The sequence below is a fragment of the Procambarus clarkii genome, chromosome 25 (genome assembly GCF_040958095.1).
Source record: "Procambarus clarkii isolate CNS0578487 chromosome 25, FALCON_Pclarkii_2.0, whole genome shotgun sequence".
Lineage (NCBI taxonomy): Eukaryota > Metazoa > Arthropoda > Malacostraca > Decapoda > Cambaridae > Procambarus > Procambarus clarkii.
In genome coordinates, this window is record NC_091174.1 from 6,369,838 (window position 1) to 6,391,219 (window position 21,382).

The window sequence follows — 21,382 nt, forward strand, 5'->3', positions numbered from 1 at the left end:
TTAATGCTATAATTGGCATAAATGCTTTTAGGCTATTTCACCCTAACCTTTGCACAAAAAACCCTCCAGAACTTCCTTACTGAATGTCAACATTTTACAAAATGAATCACAAAAACTTCAGCTCAGAACGTATCAACTTCATGATATATATCAAGAGAGAGAAGACAACGGCACTACTCTACACCGGGAAGATTACTCTCTATCAAATTATAATCGATTGACTGATTGATGAAGATTAAGCCACCACAAGAGGTGGCACGGGCATGAGTAGCCCGTAGGTGGTGGTAGATGTTTGGAGTGAATGTAATCTTTGGTAGTGGAACATCTTGAAGTGTCTCTGGGCCTGTGAAATTATAATCCTTCCTCTCTTATCTAAGTTGCAAATTTCACTACGCTTAAACTTGAAGCAAACCCACGTTTAGGAGCAGCGGCAGTCTCATTTTGAGGCATGAGACACCCGAGAGTCCACTCCTAAGAGATAAAATGAACAAATCCACAAGGACCGTGACGAGGATTCGAACCTACGTCCGAGAGCATCCCAGATGCTGCCTTAATCGACTCAGCTTTCATTTGATGCATCACGCTATTGTGATTTCTGTGAGTAAGCCATAAGATGTTTGCCTTGCTAGACAGGATGGATGTCAAGTGTTCTCTCATATGACAGGTAGCACTGTTCTTCTACAGTAATAGATGTGAGACTGTAACTGTGACACTGTTAGCAATCCCTTTATCTTTTTTTACATTGTAAAAGTACATAGCATTGGTGTTCTTACATTCTTGCAGAGCCACTAACACGCAGAGCGTTTCTGGCAATTGTTTTTCTGTTCGTTTCCTGAATCCAACAACAAGTCGGCTGGAATACCTATGTGGATTATTTGTGACGTACTCCTTTCGTCAAGTCAGACAACTGATCGTTCTCAGTTTGAAGGGAGAAGCCCTGCCAATTGTATTTGTCCGCATTTGTTGCAACAGCTGTGCTGCAACGTTGATCTTCGTCTCGATAAGAAAAGTGTGATGCAATAGTGAGTACCGAGGTAAGTAGTCGTGCTCAGTTTGTACGAGTGAAGCTCTTCTGTTTTTCCAAATCAACGTTTGTTGCGTGGCATCGTTGAGTTTCGTCTCAGTAGGAAGTAATCTCTATATATCTTTGATATTTCTCAAGAACTTATACAAGCTGCTGGAGCGTGTCCTTTTGACGGCTGAACAGAACCATCAGTTCGAGCACAGGGTTCATGTGCCGAAAAGCGTTTATTAGAATCAATAGTATCAAGTGTGCAGTAATTGCTTTGAGTAGAACTGGTTATTTTTGCTACTCATTTTGCTCATAGATGTGTATGACAAATAGATCTGTCTTACAGGGTACACATAGAGTAGAATATAATTAGGTGGCATATTGCGCACAGTAAGATTACTATATTAAATAGGGTGAGGTGTTCAGTATAGAATGTAATCAATTGCAATGAAATTATTCATGATAGGTGCTACTTCTCGATCTTAAAGTTACTCCTTTCACATAAATATAACGTTTTCTCTAAAGCATTCGCATTTGCGCTTGCCTGAAGTTTCCATGGTAATAAACACTGAAAATAAGTTAACCATCACAAAACTATGAATCTGCATTAAGAACAAATTAAATAAAACGCACAGAACATATCTTTAGACACTAGTACCTCTAGAATGCAGTGAAATTGAGATATTTCAAGGGATTGCTAGAGCTCATTAACGGATAGAGGAAGGTGCAGTGCCAAAGGGGTCTGGCTACTATGAGCGAGTTTAGGGGGAGTGTCACCCATCCACCCACCAACCAATCCCTCCCACTAAGGCCGTGGGAGGAGTATAGGGTCTAACGTGGGAGGGTGTGAGGTTAGGTGGGTGAGTGAGACAGATCACATCAGTAGAGTGCGCTAGGAAGCCTTACTAGGACGCCACAGCCAGTCTCCGCCACACCATTCTCAAGTGAACGTGACCATGGCCTCCTTCAGCTCCTCCTCCAGGTTGATCACAGTAAGTGGTCCTTCCGGTCACAGTAAGTGGTCCTTCAGGTCACTGTAAGTGGTCCTTCCGGTCACAGTAAGTGGTCTTTCCGGTCACAGTAAGTGGTCCTTCAGGTCACAGTAATTGGTCCTTCCGGTCACAGTAATTGGTCCTTCCGGTCACAGTAAGTGGTCCTTCCGGTCACAGTAAGTGGTCCTTCCGGTCACAGTAAGTGGTCCTTCAGGTCACAGTAAGTGGTCCTTCCGGTCACAGTAAGTGGTCCTTCCGGTCACAGTAAGTGGACCTTCAGGTCACAGTAAGTGGTCCTTCCGGTCACTGTAAGTGGTCCTTCCGGTCACAGTAAGTGGTCTTTCCGGTCACTGTAAGTGGTCCTTCCGGTCACAGTAAGTGGTCCTTCCGGTCACAGTAAGTGGCCCTTCCGGTGGCTCCTGCACTGATGGTCTCGCCCCACTTCAGTACACACGTTAATATTTGCACGAAAAACTGTGCGTATTTAATAGCTTTATAAATAATTTATATACACAATAAATAAAGAATTCAACGTAATGAAATCCTGATCTGTCTTTGAACCACCGGGGATCGAACGCCGGCCTGCAAGAAGCTAGACCGTCGCTGTACCGACCAGCCAAAGTAGTTGGAAACATTACTCTTCAAACAAATTTAATTAAAATATCGGATATAACTTGTGTATTAAACAAAAATGTTTTTCCTGTATTGTACGAAATTAAATATGGTCGAGTGTCAGCCCTTAAGGGGTTCGATTCCCAGGCGGGAGATAAATGGTTTGGCACGTTTCCTTTGAAAAAAGTTATTCATATATATATATATATATATATATAAGTCCTTAATCCTAATTTTCACAGACATCCCCAGGAAGCAGCCCGTAGCAGCTGTCTAACTCACAGGTGCCTATTTACTGCTAGGTGAATAGGTACATTAGGGTGAAAGAAACTCTGGTCATCGTTAAATTCAAAGCTCGGCTTTACTTTGAATTGATTCTCTATCGACACAAGGCAAAAGTTGGATAGCTTTTCAATTCATTAGGGTGTTTGGTCGTTCATGGTGTTTGGTCGTTCCATGGTGTTTGGTACTCTCCGCAGGTGACGGTGTGGACACTGGCGTTGATTTTGGCTGCCTCGGGTCTCACTCCACGCCTTGAGTACAACGACCAGACCATCCGCAGGTACACTAATGAGGTAAGGACACCTGGAGCCACGTATATCAGTGGGGCTACGAGTACCGGGAGATCTTGAGCTACAAATATCAAGGGACTAGGGGGTACCAGTGAGAATAGGAGTACCATCAGAGGAGGCTAGATCTAGACGCTACTAGAGCAGCCAGTGGAGCTGGGTTCCTTCCTATTCCAAGGATTTGGGAAAAGGGGAAGGAAGGAATGGTTCCCAACCACTTGGACTGGACGGTAGAGCGACTGTCTCGCTTCTTGCAGATCGTTGTTCGAATCCCGACCGTCCCTATGACTGGGCACTATTCCATTCTATTCCAAATCCTTATTTTCATCCCTTGCAAGTGCTTTATACTCGTATCTGTTTAGCGAGTTCTCATGACCTTACGTTAACTTCCCTCCTCTTCACCACCTTCCATCTCCTTCACCACCTTCCCTCTCCTTCACCATCATCCCTTCATCACCATCTCCTCTGCGCATCATCTACCCTTCACCATCTTCCCTACCTAGTCCTCGTCACACTATCACTGTGACCATCTCTACTACCTGGTGTTTTCATCAATAACGCCACTGCGTAAGACAAACTTTTGGTCATCGTGTAGAATATTAATGCTTCTTGAATCTTAGTGAGGATGGAAACGTTATTTAGCTAGGATGGAAAATGGTTTAATGTAGGGCATTGCGGTCGACCCCGATTCTCCCTATGATCATCCCCTGCCAAAGACCAGTTATCCGGCAATGAGAGTTTAGTTAGGTTACTCCCAAGCATCTGGCCCTACAATGTCGGACAGACGAACGGACAGACAGACAGACAGACAGACAGACAGACAGACAGACAGACAGACAGACAGACAGACAGACAGACAGACAGACAGACAGACAGACAGACAGACATTTTCTGTTATTGATACAGATTGTCTTAACCTGTTTAGCTGAGGGGTCACTATCTGTCTACTGGCTCGACGGAGACAGAACGCCAGCGGTTTGTCAAAGATGCCCCGCATTATTCACGAGAACTGTTTTTTTTCTCCTAGCATTGTCAGAGTCATCAATATATATCCGTCCACACCCGTCGAAGCTGTAAATGCCAAGACAATACTTCGTTAAAAATTCAGCTGGGAAAAAAAATCCTCAAGAATAAAGGATGGGTCTTTGACAAACCGCCGCCTTCCTGTCCCCACCGAGGCCACTAGAGATGGTGGCCATGAGGTAAATACAGGTATATCAGGACGGAGGAATGGCAGGCGTGACGTCAACAGGATCGCCGTTGTCAAGGCGGTTGCTATGGACTTATATCGGGCCAACTGAAGAGGATTTCGAGCAATCAGTCAGTTCAGGATATCGAGATTGTACGTCAATAATAATAATAATAATAATAATAATAATAATAATAATAATAATAATAATAATAATAATAATAATAATAATAATAATAATAATAATAATAATAACCAAATATACATAGGAACATTTTTAATTCCTTTTGTGCACAATTTAACCATAGCTTTCGCTGCCACTTTAGGCATAATTCAACCAAAAATCTATACATGTTTGGATAGAAAGTCTAATCAGGTGAGTGGTAAACAGCATATATGCGGCTCACTATACCTAAAATTCCATAATAATAATAATAATATACATGAATACATACGTATGATACATGAACAGGGGAGAGTTCATAGGTAACAAAAGCGCAATACATAACCTTTAATAATTAAGGTGTTTCGGGCATGGAAATCTTTAAAAAATCCCAGGTATTTAATTTTTTTTTAATATTACAATTCTTTCATCCACCATCAACCATTCTCAAGGCGCATCTGACATATATGAGATATTAGTTTTCCACTTGATGTTAATTATGAATTTCACGCTGATGTTTGTTTTTGTTGATTAGAGAACAAAATCATTGTACATGAAATTACTTAAAACCACAGTGCATATTCAATTATCACGGGGAGACATCTCCCGTCACGCAGGGTGCAGTCGCACCTCCACAGATCTCCAGTATCAACTCTTGATACTGGTAATGGCTCAAAAGGGCCACCACTTACAGGCTATTCATGCCCGTGCCACCTTTTGGGTGGCTTAATCTTCATCAATCAATCAATTATCACCAATCAAGGAGTACATGAACACAAACCAGGAGCAGTTCAACAAGCCACAATGCAGGACTAAAAACAGGAGATGCTTTTCCATCCACAGGGTTATAAACCCATGGAACCGCCTACCCGCCGGAGCCGTAAATGCCGAAACTCTTGTTAAATTTTAAAATCCAGCTGGAAAACAAAATCATCAGGGCAAATGCTAGAGGTTACCTTTGACAAGCCGGGCGGCTTCCTGTCCTCTTTTTCTCGTTCTCTCTCTCTCGTTTTCTCTCTCTCTTTCTCTCTCACTCTCGTTCTCTCTCTCTCTTTCTCTCGTTCTCTCTCTCTCTCTCTCACTCACTCACTTACTCAGGAAGCAACCCGTAACAACTGTCTAACTCCCAGGTACCTATTTACTGCTGGATAACAGGGGCATCAGGGTGAAAAGCTGTCCATCTGTTTCCACCGGCGGCCGGGATCAAACCCGGACCCTGGAATTACGAGCCCAAGCGCTGTCCGTTCAGCCACCGGCCCCCGAACCTATATGTCTGTACGCGCTTGGGTCCTCATATTAATTGATTTATATATTTGTTTTTATTTATTTGTATTTATTAATTTTATTTATTATTTATTTATTTATTTATACAGTATACGTGAAGGTACAATAGGTCGTGAAGGTACAATATGTCGTGAAGGTACAATATGTCGTGAAGGTACACATGTTAGTGATTAAGTGGTATACTTTCTTGTAAAGCCACTAACACGTTTCGGGCAAACGATGAGTCACAATAACGAACCTAAAGATATTATTGCATGACCAAATCACACATCAGAAAATGAAGAAACGACAATGTTTCAGTCCCTCCTGGATAATGATTACTTAAATGTTAAGACGCTGAAATGCTGCATAAGAGCATAAGAATAATGCAACTGCAGAAGGCTTATTGACTCTTGCAAGACAGCTCCTATTTACATCCACCCCAACTCATCCACGATGTATATCTAACCTCTGCTCGAAACAATCCACCGAGCCCATATATATTATGGTATCTAGTTATTTATCCCATAAACCAATCAACCTGTTTCTAAATTAATGTTTATCCAGGTCTTTTCTGAATCTAAACTAATCCAATATAAATATTATTGTGTGTTGATATATTTAACACCTTAATAATTACCTTTGTTATACCCCTTTTATCCAATTGCATATTTCAATCATGTCGCTTCTTACTCTTTACTTTTGTAGAGAATATAAAGTAAGATGTCTAAATCTCTCTTCATATGGTAGGTTTCTAATATCTGGGATTAATTGAATTTCTAGAAGCATTGCTAATGCTTCTAGAAATAAATCCCAGTACATATCCTATTGTCCTATTATGAACATTTGTGCATAGATTTCTAGGCTTAAGATTCCTGCTAATCATGACTCGTATTTGATTTTCATTCAAATTTTGCTGTTTCGAAATTATCTAACTGATATCTAGCAAATCTGTCAGCATCTGGCAAAGGCATGTATATTATATGTCTCCAAATATTACCGACATTTTTATTAAAGCATGGAGAGTATTTATGCAATATGTCATTTCATGGCATCAAACTTGTATCAAACTTGGTATCAAACTGGTATCAAACTTGGACCTTGGAGTCAAAATAACATTAGATATGTACTGTAGATATTTAGTCATGTTAATTACATAATTTGATGCTCATTTTGAGCTGATGGCAATCATATCTCATTGAAAGTATGGGTTCCAGGCATCTCATTACATTATTGTCACAGTGTATGAAAACTTTGTAAAGGCAATAAATCCCTGTTTACAAACCTCACTTGCTCTCGTAACAGAGAACCTGCTGGTGGAACGAGATCTGCAAGGAGGAGTTCCAGATGGAGTTCCGGTGCAAATGTCCTCGCTGGTCATTTTGCAGTTCTCCTGGCAAGTACTACAATGCCTACTGCAGTGTTATGGCTTCTGGCTACATATGGATGCAGCCTTGGCTGCCCAGAGGGGCCTATAATTATAGTAGGAAGTAGGTACTTTTAGTAATTTATCATCATTCAATTGAAAACTAGATTCATTATCAAACAAACATTTGTCCAGGGGTTATAATCAAATTGTCACCTTGTTGTCAAAGCTACATAATCACACAAGTGCATCATAGGTATACACTACATAAAAGACCAAAGGAGACTGCAGAAGGGCTATTGGTCCATAGGAGGCAGCACCTATTTATATCCAATCATATTCCTACATATATATATATATACAGTACTGTATAAATATATTTCACCTATGCTTGAAATAATGCTGCAATCCCATATCTAGTGTGTGTCAAAGTAATTTGTTCCATAAACCAACAACCCTGTTTCTAAACCACGTTATTAACAAATAAAAAGAATGCTAGATCATATTTTATAGATAAGGCTTCACTCCGTCCTTCTATCCTGATTTCCTATCCATTTCCAGTGCTACATAGGCACACTTGCTTAGCACTTTCTCCTGATAATTACTTTACCTTATCAACTATAAAAAAAAGTTGTCACATCTTCATTGAACAGGCTTCTAAAAAAAAAGAAGGCATGCCATTACGAATAAAAAGATTTCTTGTAAATTTTTTATAACCTACAGAAACATAATTCATAATTCTATAATTCATTATTATAACATACAGAAATTTTTAAATTAAATTGGTATTACTCTATTTCTGCTGCATCTTACATAATGACAATTCTATTTACTTCATTATGCTTCTTACACTGTTAAGTCTCATTTGTATCTTTATTAATAATATTCCTTTAGAAGTTCAATGTTTGTTACATTGCCAGTGGCCAAGGACTGAATGTTAAAATAGTTTTCATTGTGGACACTATATTTTAACATATTACTGTAGAAGTACTGAACAACATTACAGCCATTTTCCTCACTGTTATATCAGAAAAATAAAGTGATGAATGAGAACATTCTATTTGTGTTTAAACCTCATAAAACTATGTAAGACCTATTTGAATTCGTCTCATTATGATGTTACTTTTCTTTTCAGTATCTCCTCCTAAGAATTGTCATTTTAATCGTTGGTGCATCATGCTGGCTGTAAATATGATGTATTGTATGCTTGAATTAATATTGCATATACAGTATAACAGTATAGTATAATGTGGAAGTGTGGTTATATAATAGCCTGTCCTCTCGAGCTGTCACAAAGGATAGAAAATGGTGTACAAATACACTTGAACCAAATCTAGTATGATCGAGCGAACCACACATAGAAAGCACAAATGATTGTGAACCACGATGATTCATAGTACTGTACGTATTTTGTCCAGTGGGAATCCTGCTGTCAAAAGGGGCATGTTGAATACAGATTTTGTTGCAGTAATCACAGAAAAAACATTGTTTACGATTGTTTATATTTTTCCTGTGTATACTGAATAATTTTGATGATGAAACAAATATTGAAATTTGTAAAGTTCATACATGTATAATTGTATACCTCTGTATGACCAACAATAGAGGTGTATTGTTGGTTATACAATGTTACACATACATAAAAAGAAATTGTAAAGCAGCCATTTATACATATAAATTATTTTATTTTGAAAAGAAAAGGTCTGAACTTTCTGTAAATGCTGTATGGCTTGCCATTTTTAATTAGGAGAGTACACCCACTCAATGCAAGTTCTCTCTCTCTCTTTTCCTCTAACATCTTTGCTTGTTAGCTTGAAGTATTCAGCACTTATGTAGGATGGTAAAGGAAAGGTTAGTATTCATAGTTGGACCTTGTAGACCCCTGGTAGCAGATTATAGATCTGCAGTATTTTAACATATTACAATGGGAAAGAGGTGAAGATCTTGAGCCAATTTTAAAAATAAATATAAATAAACATAGCCAAATAAACAAAATTGGCAAGTTGTTCTTGAAAGGCGACTCATTTCCTGTGAGAAACTTTTTAAGACTGGATACAGTACACCATTTTGTAAAGAAGTATATAAAGAGGCAGGAAAACTGATATGATGCCCTTCAAATATTTATATTCATTGTGAAAGCTTCGTTCAAACACCATAGGTCATATATCACTCACATAATTTTAGATATTAAACAATACAAGGACAAAAATTTGAGGACGGTTAATATTTATTAAGTTATTTAAAACAAGGTCTGTAACAGATACTAGATTTGATCAATAAAAACAAACCAATTTATCTAATTACAGTAAAATACATAATGATTACCAAAAGAAACCAATAAACCCAGATTGATCTATAGCACTGTTTTGAATGTACTGACATCAAAATTAGATAATGTACAGGTGTTGGTTTTATATATATACAGTACACAGAATATTAAAAAGTAATCAAACAGCACTGAGTAAAATTCTAATACAGTACAGTATTTATAATGCCCCTTTGTCCATATTTAAAGTTTTGAAAGAAATAAGAATATACTTTTCAGCACATCAGTCAAAATGAGGCAATTTTTCACTTATTTATTCATTTATATGTCCAATGACGGCAACCATATCAACAGCAGTCAAGGGATCCTGTTAGTCTTATCGTGGAATGTTTAATATGGAACTACTTACATAGGGCAGAACCGTCAGCACTGTATTGTTAATACTGGTTACAATAGCCTATTTCCTGGAAGACAAGTCATTCAAATATTGCATTCTCTGCAAACTTTGTTTGGTAACGAACCCATCCACAATGAGCCTCATACCTATCAGGTATATATGTATAATGCTATCCTTGCTACCTGTTTTCCAATACCTGGACCTATACATGGTACTTAAATTTTACATACTAGTGGTGGAATAATTATATTAAAAATGAGCCAAAATACAATGGGGGAAAAAAAACGAATGTTACAATTACAGTGCCAAAGCCAATATAACCTTCAAAAATGAAGCAGCAAATCAGAGACATGACCACACCAAGTTACTGACTTTCTTATGACAGGAGATTAATCATGAACTATACTTTCAGATAGCCATTGATTTCCTAACCCATGCATCTAATTTCTTATGAGATAATAAATACTGTATTGGGTGAATATATTACTACAAATATTACTCCAAATGATCTATGAAATTACCAGGTGTTAATCCATAACTAAGCAAAATATAAATGTTTCAAAATATTACCTAAACAATATTTAGCCCGAAATACTTATCACAAAACATTTAACTTATGGTTCAATACTTCCATGACTAGATTAGAGGCACCAGTTAAAATCCTAATCAAAGGCAAATAACATTCTGAAAATATTTTACAGTCAAGCTTTTATCATCAAAGGGTATTTAACCACTCATGTAAGCCAGGTTTGAACGAACAACAAAAAAGATTTGCTGGAATTCTCAATCCTAGCTGTAAAGATTTGTCATTGCAACTCAAACACTATGATAAGAAAGAATAATATGATTTTTCAAAAAGGCTTTTAGATTCCCTTGGTTTTCTTATAAATATTTAGACATTACTTAAATAATTTAATATTACACAATGAGTATTGCTAAGCTAGAAATGCCACTCGCTCACCAGTTAGGGTTTGGAGCTTATAAGGCACTTTGTACAAAGCATGTTCTATAATATTATGTCATGGTGTACTTACCTAGTTAATAGTAAGGTGTACTGAGCAATAAGGTAAGCTTATGTGTATTGTATTTATGTAAGAGAGGCAAGTGTAAAACTACATGTAGGGTAACTTGTGATCACATGGAGTGAGTGGCCGTGTACAAGAAAATAATCGTTCAATACAAATTTGTGTTGCACATCTTTACTTTCACTCAAACATATTGTACATTACAAAAGCATTCATATGCTGAACGCACATTATATAGCCTATGTACATGCATTTAAACACACAAGGGTGAACATATTGGTATTAATATATGCAATTTTGAACAACAAAGATTAACATGTACCAAGAGAACTCTGAAACTGCAGCAATTATCTTGGATAATCAAGACTTGGCTATTTATCTTTATAAGCCATACATTCTCGCTTGTTGTTTCAGATGAAACATAATTGCAGCAAGATTTAATACTGTATATCATAAAAAAATATTGACATATCTTTAATACCATACACAAACCATAACAAAACAATGTTGAGCATTGTCAACAATATCAATATAAACAATTTATACATCCTATATAAAAAGAAAAAAAAATCAAGAATAAAAAACTGGCTGGATGCTTTCAATATCAGTCCGACACACGGGACATGCTCTGGGGTTCAATTTGCGTGCACACTCACTACACACACACACATGCCGGCAAGGCATGAGCAGTACATCTCTGAGGTCACAGCAAACAACACACATGAGACTTTCTGGCAAGTCATTTCCCTGGGCTTCTCTCCGAGCTCGCGCATCCTCCAGAATTCTTTCTTCAGCACGTCTTCGGACATCCTTACGCCATTGTATATACCACCGAGAAACCACACTAAAAAGTAAAAAAAAAAAAACAATTTTGAAAACAAATGAACACAATTTATAACTTAAATGAAGACATTATTGATTAATTCACTGAATTTAAACCAAAATCTTTATGTGGGCTTAAGAATCTATGTTCTTGGGTATGGAGTTGCTGCCACAGAACAACTGAAATTATAAATTGATATTTTCATGTAGCTTAAATTAATTAGAAACAAACATTTCCCTCCTCGGGAATTGGGAGTCTGAGGTTTTCAATAACACTGCATAGCAGACTCTTCCATTAATCATCTGCAACTGAACTGTCAAGCCTGGCTGACTGGCTGTGGTCATGCCACATCCTCTCAGCTCCCCCAAATTATCTACATCGTAACCCCCCCCCCCTTCCCATGCCCATGCTAAACCTTCCCAGATATATCCCCCACCCCTCCAGGCACGAGCATGTAGAGATGGTCCGTACTGTATTAATACGGTTCAGATTCTCGGCTACCTTCCTAGCAGATGGTGTAGAAAAATACAATTCGGAGAAAACAAGCACTAATATTAGAGATGATCTAAGAAACAGAACTGCCTAATAATTAATCCAAACAGTACTTCATTACTCATAAGAGGAACACAAAAGCATTAACTCTCATATACAATTAAGATATTTCCCAAAAAATCAAAATTAAGCATTTGCATCAAGTACAGTATATAGACAAGGCCAACAAATATTACAGCAAAGTAATTATCAAAAGAAGGAACCAAACCGGGAAGGCTATATAGCACCATCAAATGTGAGGGATAATCAAAGGGCACTAAATGTCACCAAGGATGCCAATACGAGAACAGAAACGCATAAAGCGAACGATATCAAAAGTATCCGAGTCGCCTAGAATTCTATCGAGGAACAAGCGACTGCTGTGGATGGTCGGAAAAAAAAGAGACGCTCGTCCCGGAAGTCAGGACATTCAACAAGGATATGCACGATCGTAAGAGGAACAATGAAATTCGGATCATAAGGAGCAGGGCGGCGCTCCATTAAGTGACCATGAGTTAAGCGAGTATGGCCAATACGCAACCTCGCCAGAGCCGTTTCCCATCGCCGGATACGGTGGTAGGTGGATGGCCACGAGGACACACCAGGACGACCAGGACATGCTTGGTGCTCGCGACCAGGACGAGCACCAAACATCGGCTCCTGGAGACAGACACAAAGGGGCGAAAACTGCGAAATCAGAAGTTGGAGTTCAAGGAAATTGGTGAAATAACCACGAACGTTCCACTGTAGAATAGACATCGACAAGAAGAGAAAGGACAGCAACAGAGAACAATGAAGAAAGAAAGGTGAAAAGGGAACACAGCACGTTAAAGAAGCGAAGGATCAGGGTCAGGGTCAGCGAAGTCAGGGTTAGGAGACATGGGTAAACTGAGTAAAGAAGGAGGGAAGGGAGCCGGAGGACCGACCAGGGGTGGACAAGTAGGGTCCGGAGGAGGAAGAGAGCGGGGATAACCGAGGGTCAAGGACAGCAGCAGGAGGGGCAGAAACCAGGGAGCGCACCTCAGCAAGGGCAGCAACCGAGAGGGAAGCGAGAGCCAAAGAAATCCATAGCAGGAACAGGGGGCGGAACCACCGAAATGGGAGGGGGACGGAGCGAGTGTCAGAGGTAGGGGGCGAGGAAGAAAAAGCCTTCTTACCTGCCGGGGAGGAGGAAGGCGGAGCCAGGCTTACGCTTCCGACTCAGAGACAGGCGTCCCAGCAACAATTTACTGGGCAACAGATTTTAGCGTCTCAACAGGTGAAGCAGAACGAGAGCATACATGACGGTCGTTGGGAGAGTGATGGACATCAGCCCGCACTGACAGGCGGCATGGAGAGCCAATAGATGGAGGAAAAAGTTGGGAAGGAGGATCGGAGGGAGACGAGGAAGAAGACAAAGGAGACATGACAGACCGGGCAGAAAGAAGGGGAACCCCAGACAGAGGACCAGGAGGGGGACCTTTCGGGACAGAACTTAAAGGAACAGAGGAGGGGGTGGTGGGCGTGTCAGGGTCTAAGACCAGAAAACGGTTTTGAGTCTGAGGAAGATGGGAAGGACGAGGAGAGGAAGAGCGTAACACGCGAGCATAAGAGACGTTAGCATAAGGTGGGAGACGGCGAACTTGGCGCATCGCTTCAGGTAAAGACAAATGCTCCCGGTGCTTCAAGGTGAGGACGGCTGCCTCAAGCTTGTAATGTACACACGCACAGGAGAAGGTAGGGTGGGCCTCACCGCAATTGAGGCAGCAAGCCTGGGGAGAAGTGCACTCCGACTTAGAGTGACCTTCGCCCCCACACAGAGGACAGAGAGACAGTACCAGAGCAGCAGAGGGCACCATGCCCAAACCTCCAGCACTTATTATAGATCCGAGGAGAGGGAATGTACTCCTGGACGGAGCACCTGGCACCAAGAATGACAGAGGGCAGAAGGGTCCTACCATCAAAGGTAATCTCCACAATCCGAAGGGGTTGACGGCGACGACCACGAGGGGGACGAGTAAACGAGTCTACCTGGAGGACAGAATGGCCCTGGGCTTCGAGGATATGCCAAACATCTTCGTGGCAGTCCTGGAGATTCCAAACACCGGTTGCAACATGGGGTGGGAGGAGAATAGTGAAAACACTGGCATTCAACCGAGCGTTCTTGGAGACCCAAACAGGGGTCTCGCCAAGACAGGATAAGGTGGTCAAGCGAGAGGCTGCATCCTGAGAAGGAGCAGCAACGACACGTGTACCGAGAAGGGTGGGGTGGAAGGTAACAGAGGCCTCTACTGAATCAACAAGGTGCCTATGGAGGGAGAAATCATCAAGAGGCATAGAATCCCGAGGGAGGAGATCAAAGTATTTGGCCCACGAAGCGAGACCAAACAAGGCTTGATACGCATCAGTACGGGAAGGAATCGAGCGAGTGCGGCCGTGGCAAAGACGGTGTTGAGAACCCCCAGAGAGAGAGGGGTAAAAAGGCGCAGTAGTCACAACTAGAGACTGAGCCATGCCAGGGGACGAGGTGGTCACCACTGGGAGCTTGGGGTTCGACCCAACCACAGAGGAGGGAGGGGAGCCGAGGGGAGGAGTCAGTAGGGTCAAAGGAGGAGCAAGGTCGGAGCTTAATGCAGCGGGGGCTACAGAGCCCGGTCTTCCAACACAGGCCGACTCGGGGGCTTGGTCGCCCACCCCTTGAGCCTGAGAAGGTAAAAAGAGGAATAGTAAGTGACAGATACAAAAAGAAAGATATTCATTCACGAATGTGCCCCCACACCCACCACGGAGCCACAATTAGAAGCAGGACACCCAACAAGAGACAAGTTGCTGATCTTGCCGGGGCCCCCCTAGGAGTGCGTCATGAGTATACAGTACTTCCCACTAACGCCACCTTAAGAACCGTCAGTCCGTCGAGATTGGGTTCAGTGACGAAAGGAGGATTGACAATAAAAGGGTCCCCTCACTCGAGATGTCGGGTACTACAGTTCTACGGGTGCAAGAGTATGCCTCCTCAAACACCCGGGCGTCAAAACAAAAGGCCGAAAGAATGATAAAAACAGGCAAAAGGTCGGCAGGAAGTGACAATTAGAAAGGAGAAGAGGGGGGAAGAAAAACGAAAACATAAGGTTAAAGGAAAAGGCGTCCAGCAAAAGTTGTGAGGACAGCACCAGGAGCAGGTCACAAAAGGACAGAACTAACTCATGGAGCATCACACTCCGGCAGCCGCCCACCAAGCCCCCTCACGGCATCAACGGGCCGGACGGCGAGGAGGACAAATATTACAAAATGAATACTGTTCTTACCGGTAAGAAAATGTTATTACTCCAAATGCTGTCATTAGGCCGAGTATCCGGATGTAAGGAATTGGTGCCTCCAAGTCTTCAATTACACTCTGTAAAAACATTTTTACCATTATATATATTATTTATTTACCATTATAAACATTATCAAACCAATTCACAATACTGTACAGTAAAATTAAATCTTGCATAAATAATTATAAAACTAAACTAACAAAACCAATTAGAATGATTTATTTTCTTAATTACGAGTATTTTTATTTTTACAAATCCTTTTTATTTAGCTATTCATAATCTTCAGTAATTAATTAAAATAGAAATGCACTCAACATTACAGTATACCAAAGATCAGTTTTCCCATTATGGTTGGCAGTAGCACAAGCATTAGCAAATTCCCACCAAGACATGCTACAGCTCAGAAAGAGAATAACAAAAAGTGGTTTCATACAGACAGGTATATTGGATCGAGGTATATGGAATGATAAATATTTAGTTTACATTTTAATATTAATTCTTAGCTCTCCTGATCTGCAAGTTCAGAATCTCTGAAATTCACTATACATGAGGTAGGCATTTAATATAAAACTTCCCTAAATGTAAATGCTGGGTTAGCTAATCATTTTCACAAATTTCTCACTAATAATATTTTTTGCATCACGGTACCTTCAAAATGTTTTGCAACATCTGCGACATAACACACTCCAACTTTCAGTTTTTTAATTTCTGGATTAAATTTGCTTGCCTTTGTGACTATAAACTGATTAGAGCATAAATAACTGAGTAAAGAAATACAATAATACCATCTTGCTTTTAGTCGTTATCAAATAGGGAACGATGTCAGCGTGTTCGAGATGAAGACTATCATTTTTTAACAGTAGTTGCCCAATGCCCAGTACACTCGTTCCTTCCACCAACATCTCCTGCAGACAAAAACAATACAGTACCTGTATAGTAATTACCAGGAGAAAACACTAAGCTAGTATGACAATATAGCACATAGATTACGAGAAAGATTTGGAGGAGGACAGAGTGAAGGAACGAAGCCCAATCACTTGTACTGTCGGGGGAATGAATGAATGAATGAATTATATATTATATATTATATATATTATAATATATATATATATTATATATACAGGCTTCCTGTCCCCCATAAAAAAACAAAAGCATTATTATTATACAGAATGTACAAATATACATAATATTCTTATTGTAAAGGTACAATGAAACGCACCTCTGTCTGTTGTGTGCCAGTACTACGAACACCCTTCATCCATCCCCATACATGATCAGCCAAAGAATTAGTTGCAGCATCAAATTTTTCACTGACGACAGTTAATGTCACATCGTCTAGTTTTTGTGGGTCTGCAATCTGGAAAGGATGGAAAAGGTAAAGAAAACAAGAACTGAACTATCATCATTGATGCCCAGTTTTCCACAATCATGTACTATTCAAAAGGTATCTGAGGGGTGTGGAAAAGTACTGTATTGTATAATGATGCAAAAAATGTAATGTACATGTATTATATTATATTTATATTATATATATATATATTATATATATATATATATATTATATATATATATATTATATATATATATATATTATATATATATATATTATATATATATATATTATATATATATATATATATATATATATATATATATATATATATATATATATATATATATATATATATATATATATTATATAAATGAAGAATCAAAATACACACCTGGACTCCAATCCCTTTGTTCATAAGCATGAATGGTACCGAGCTCATCGATGAATCAACTGTCAATTTGTCATTCATCCTGAAAAACCAAGTTCATTCTAAAGGGAAAATACTTTAGCTTTATATTCCATATATGAATGATTATTATCTTTTGAAATTAACTTCTGAAATTATTTAATGAAGTACAGTAATTTACATGGATACCACGGCATAGTAAAGTCGATACTAGTTTCTGGCCAGAGCAGTCTTGTTCGTACCAAAATAATTGTCTTAGGTAAGCATATTTATTGAATAGTCCTTCACAATTTTCTTTAATCCCCAAAGTGTGGTTATCATCATACATTAATCCTCTGGGTAACAATTATTTTCCTATATTTACTGTATGTACTTAAGAAATCAACGGGCTTAATACAAATTATGTAAATACAGAACGGTTATAATATGGGTGTAATGGAGTTAACCTAGACCCCCCCCCCCCTTACTGAGTAGTTGAGAACAAAGCCAACTATACTGCAAGACCCTTAAATCCTTGAAGAAATAACAAAACATTTTAAAGGGAGAAGCGAGATGTCTCTGTTTCTCAACATTATCTCTTACCATAAACCCATAACCTGTGCAACAAGGTGCTCTTGGATGGTGTGGCGCCATATGACGCCTGTCACTTCAGGCCGAGCAACACCCTTTAACGCATTATCAGATGCTTTTACAACTCCTCGCACACAGGCGATCAGGCTACCACCGCTCTCGGCCACTTGGCCAATAAGATTGGAATTGATTTCCAAGTCCGGTGCATCCTGAAAAGAAATTAATGTATATTTCATTATCACAATGAGCAAATTTTTTTTTTTTTGCAGGTAGTAAAATAGTCAAAACAAAATATTTATTATTTTTATGTGGGAATACAGTTGGATATAGGTTACTTCATACCCAAGATGGTTGACAAAATGAATTATGAAAATCTAACCCAACCCAATCTAACCTAAGGAAATGGTACAAACTATTGTTTTTTGTTTGTTTGTTTTTTTGAGATATATACAAGAGTTGTTACATTCTTGTACAGCCACTAGTATGCGTAGCGTTTTGGGCAGGTCCCTGGAATACGATCCCCTGCCGCGAAGAATCGTTTTTTTCATCCAAGTACACATTTTACTGTTGCGTTAAACAGAGGCTACAGTTAAGGAATTGCGCCCAGTAAATCCTCCCCGGCCAGGATACGAACCCATGACATAGTGCTCGCGGAACGCCAGGCGAGTGTCTTACCACTACACCACGGAGACTGTGAAAATGAGATAACGAACTGCGTCAAAATGCCTGTGTACCATTTGATTATACTTCAGTGTCACATACAGTGTAACGATAATTGAAGAATGGGTTAAGCTGTACATATATGTACAGAGACGTCAATAAAAATGACAAGAGTAAGTCATTGTCTTAAAATACAGATCATAACAGTTTAAAAGGCAGTGCTTCTGAACAAGCCATGACTTTAAATACAACTAGTTACCAAAGATTTAGTTTATATACAACTACTTCACCTACCAGACGTTTCCTATTGCTGGGAAAGAAGACCATTAAACTTATAAAGTCCCCTTTGGTCAATGACCATCCTTCACCAGGATTCACCCAACAATAGTCTGCTAACTACCAAGGTACCTATTTACTGCTAGATTAACAAAAGCTTCAGGTGTAAGGATCATGCCCAAACGTCTCCGTAATGCCCTCTGGAATCTAACCCTGGACCAATCGGCCATGACCTAACTAGTAGTGATCAAACAAATCTATATAGGGTTTTACGAAACCCTAAACTAGGTACTGCACTGCTTACCTTAAGGTGGGACACCACTTCCTTCCCAGCTCGCACCAAGTGGTAGAAAGTGTACGTTAATCCAGCACTTACTCCTACACCCACTAAGTCCAGGACATAGTCCTTAAAAGGCATTGCTTGAACACTTGCCAAAATCTGCAAGTGACCAACTCTTTCACTCTGGTTCACGTTACAGCCCGAATTTGTCACTTATTGTTAATATAAATATTGCACTTTATATTACTTCGCCTCTCCTAATTTAAGCTTCCGATCGTCTGAGTCCTATTTAGAAAACCCCCGTCTACTACTCAAAGACTTTGTGGATAAACTTCTGCTTGGCTTTCCCCCTTTAGCAGAGAGGTATGAGCATCCACCTATCCACACATTGAATTCTACAAGAGCTTTAGTTCCCTGGAAAACTGGAAGTTTCCAACGGCTGGAGCAAGGCTGCCGAGGAAGTGTTGTGTTGATTTAGGGGCGGCCGAGGAAGTGTTTACGTGGAATACAGGTCGCTTAGTACACAACACGGAGCGCACACATTTTGTTCCCATTTCTCCCACAAAAACTGTATTTTCAATATACATTTATTTATTTCTATAAATCACAGTGTCGGGGGAAAGGAAGCCAGAGTGTATTCATACAGGTTTTATCGAGGATATCGAGGTACAAATTACTGATCCCGCTTAAAATGCTATTACCCTACAACAAAAGCATTAGGTGAAAGGAAAAGTGGCCAACCAAGGTTTGCTAAATCCAAATTGCTGAAAGTACCGAGCTGACGGTCTAAAACTGTGCAACTAGACCGTAGTTGCACACGTCATTGATTTTTTGTTACCACAGGTGGATAGTTCATTAGGAATCCCCCTATTCAACCAGTGAGTGGTAGTTTACTGTGCACCCCGAAGCCCGACCAGTTGTGTAACGGGACCCTGACCAGTTGTGTAACTGCAAGCCTAGCATGAACAAACCGAACAAAACCTCTGAAGCACACCAATGCACAAACAAAAGCCAGACCATGCACAACCCAAAGCCCAACAAATCACACCGCCGGAGTTATGTAACCGGAGCCCGAACAGTTGTGTAACCGCAAGCCTAGCATGAACGAACCAAACAAACACTTTAAAACAACATTAAACAAACAAACAACATCTGAAGCACAACCATGCACGAACCGAAGCCCGACCATGCACAACCCGAAACCCAAGTGACACATCCGGAGCCCGACCAGTTATGTAACCGGAGCCCGCCAGTTGTGTAACCGGAGCCCGACCAGTTATATACCCGGAGCCCGACCAGTTGTGTAACCGAAGTCCGACCAGTTGTGTAACCGGACCCCGACCAGTTGTGTAACCATAAGCCTAGCAAGTATAAATATCATCCAAACCCCACCTAGCTAAACAGCCCCAGAGCCCAACCAAATTCCATTCCTTGCTTGACCAAATAAAAATCACCTCAGCCCTACCTAAAACCCTCCACTTGCCCTAGAAACCAAATATGGAGCCATAGCAAACAGAAAATTGAGCTATGTATGAAGAAAGAAACCCAGATTTCTAGCAAACATACAACCATGGAGGCCTAGCAAACAAACCTGGAGCACTAGTACACAATTAACTATTGGTGCACAACCATGCACGAACTGGAGCCCGACCATGAACAACTAGAAGCCCAACAATTCACACCCCCGGAGCTCGACCAGTTGTGTAATCGCAAGCCTAGCATGAACGAACCAAACAATCACCTCAAAAAAACATCAAACAAACAAACAACATCTGAAGCACAACCATGCACGAACCGAAGCCCGATCATGCACAACCCGAAACCCAAGTGACACCTCCGGAGCCCGACCAGTTATGTAACCGGAGCCCGCCAGTTGTGTAACCGGAGCCCGACCAGTTATATACCCGGAGCCCGACCAGTTGTGTAACCGAAGTCCGACCAGTTGTGTAACCGGACCCCGACCAGTTGTGTAACCATAAGCCTAGCAAGTATACATTTCATCCAAACCCCACCTAGCTAAACAGCCCCAGAGCCCAACCAAACTCCATTCCTAGCTCGACCAAATAAAAATCTCCTCAGCCCTACCTAAATCCCTCCACTTGCCCTAGAAACCAAATATGGAGCCATAGCAAACAAAAAATTGAACTATGCATGAAAAAAGAAACCCAGATTTCTAGCAAACATAACCATAGAGCCCTAGCAAACAAACCTGGAGCACTGGTACACAAATGACTCCTGGAGCACACCCATGCACGAACAGGAGCCAGACCATGCACAACCCAAAGCCCAACAAATCACACCCCCGGAGTTATGTAACCTTGAGCCCGACCAGTTGTGTAACCGCAAGCCTAGC

General features: G+C 40.4%; 2 protein-coding genes across 2 annotated transcripts; one reads left to right on the plus strand and one right to left on the minus strand.

Moving 5' to 3' along the window:
* The first annotated feature begins 1,777 nt into the window (after positions 1-1,777).
* Positions 1,778-8,224, plus strand: LOC123756367 (uncharacterized). The gene is made up of 3 exons (XM_045739456.2): positions 1,778-2,004; positions 3,096-3,191; positions 7,106-8,224. The coding sequence occupies exons 1-3, from the start codon at positions 1,969-1,971 to the stop codon at positions 7,292-7,294; spliced, it is 321 nt and encodes a 106-aa protein (XP_045595412.1). The 5' UTR covers positions 1,778-1,968; the 3' UTR covers positions 7,295-8,224.
* Positions 8,225-9,371: 1,147 nt separating this feature from the next.
* On the minus strand, positions 9,372-19,557 carry LOC123756366 (mitochondrial E3 ubiquitin protein ligase 1). Its single transcript, XM_045739455.2, has 7 exons — positions 19,054-19,557; positions 17,826-18,022; positions 17,229-17,307; positions 16,724-16,861; positions 16,290-16,409; positions 15,493-15,581; positions 9,372-11,698 (listed from the first exon to the last, which is right to left on the minus strand). Exons 1-7 carry the CDS (start codon positions 19,165-19,167, stop codon positions 11,425-11,427), a joined length of 1,011 nt encoding a protein of 336 aa, XP_045595411.1. The 5' UTR covers positions 19,168-19,557; the 3' UTR covers positions 9,372-11,424.
* Between the last annotated feature and the right edge of the window lie 1,825 nt (positions 19,558-21,382).

Coding starts and splice junctions, on each gene's coding strand:
- LOC123756367 (XM_045739456.2), top strand. CDS start 1,969: ATGGCCTCCTTCAGCTCCTCCTCCAGGTTGATCACA. Junction 2,005..3,095: donor CCTCCTCCAGGTTGATCACA/GTAAGTGGTCCT, acceptor TACTCTCCGCAG/GTGACGGTGTGGACACTGGC. Junction 3,192..7,105: donor TCCGCAGGTACACTAATGAG/GTAAGGACACCT, acceptor CTCTCGTAACAG/AGAACCTGCTGGTGGAACGA.
- LOC123756366 (XM_045739455.2), bottom strand. CDS start 19,167: ATGCCTTTTAAGGACTATGTCCTGGACTTAGTGGGTGTAGGAGTAAGT. Junction 16,862..17,228: donor ACAAAGGGATTGGAGTCCAG/GTGTGTATTTTG, acceptor CATCCTTTCCAG/ATTGCAGACCCACAAAAACT. Junction 15,582..16,289: donor TAACGACTAAAAGCAAGATG/GTATTATTGTAT, acceptor ATGTTTTTACAG/AGTGTAATTGAAGACTTGGA.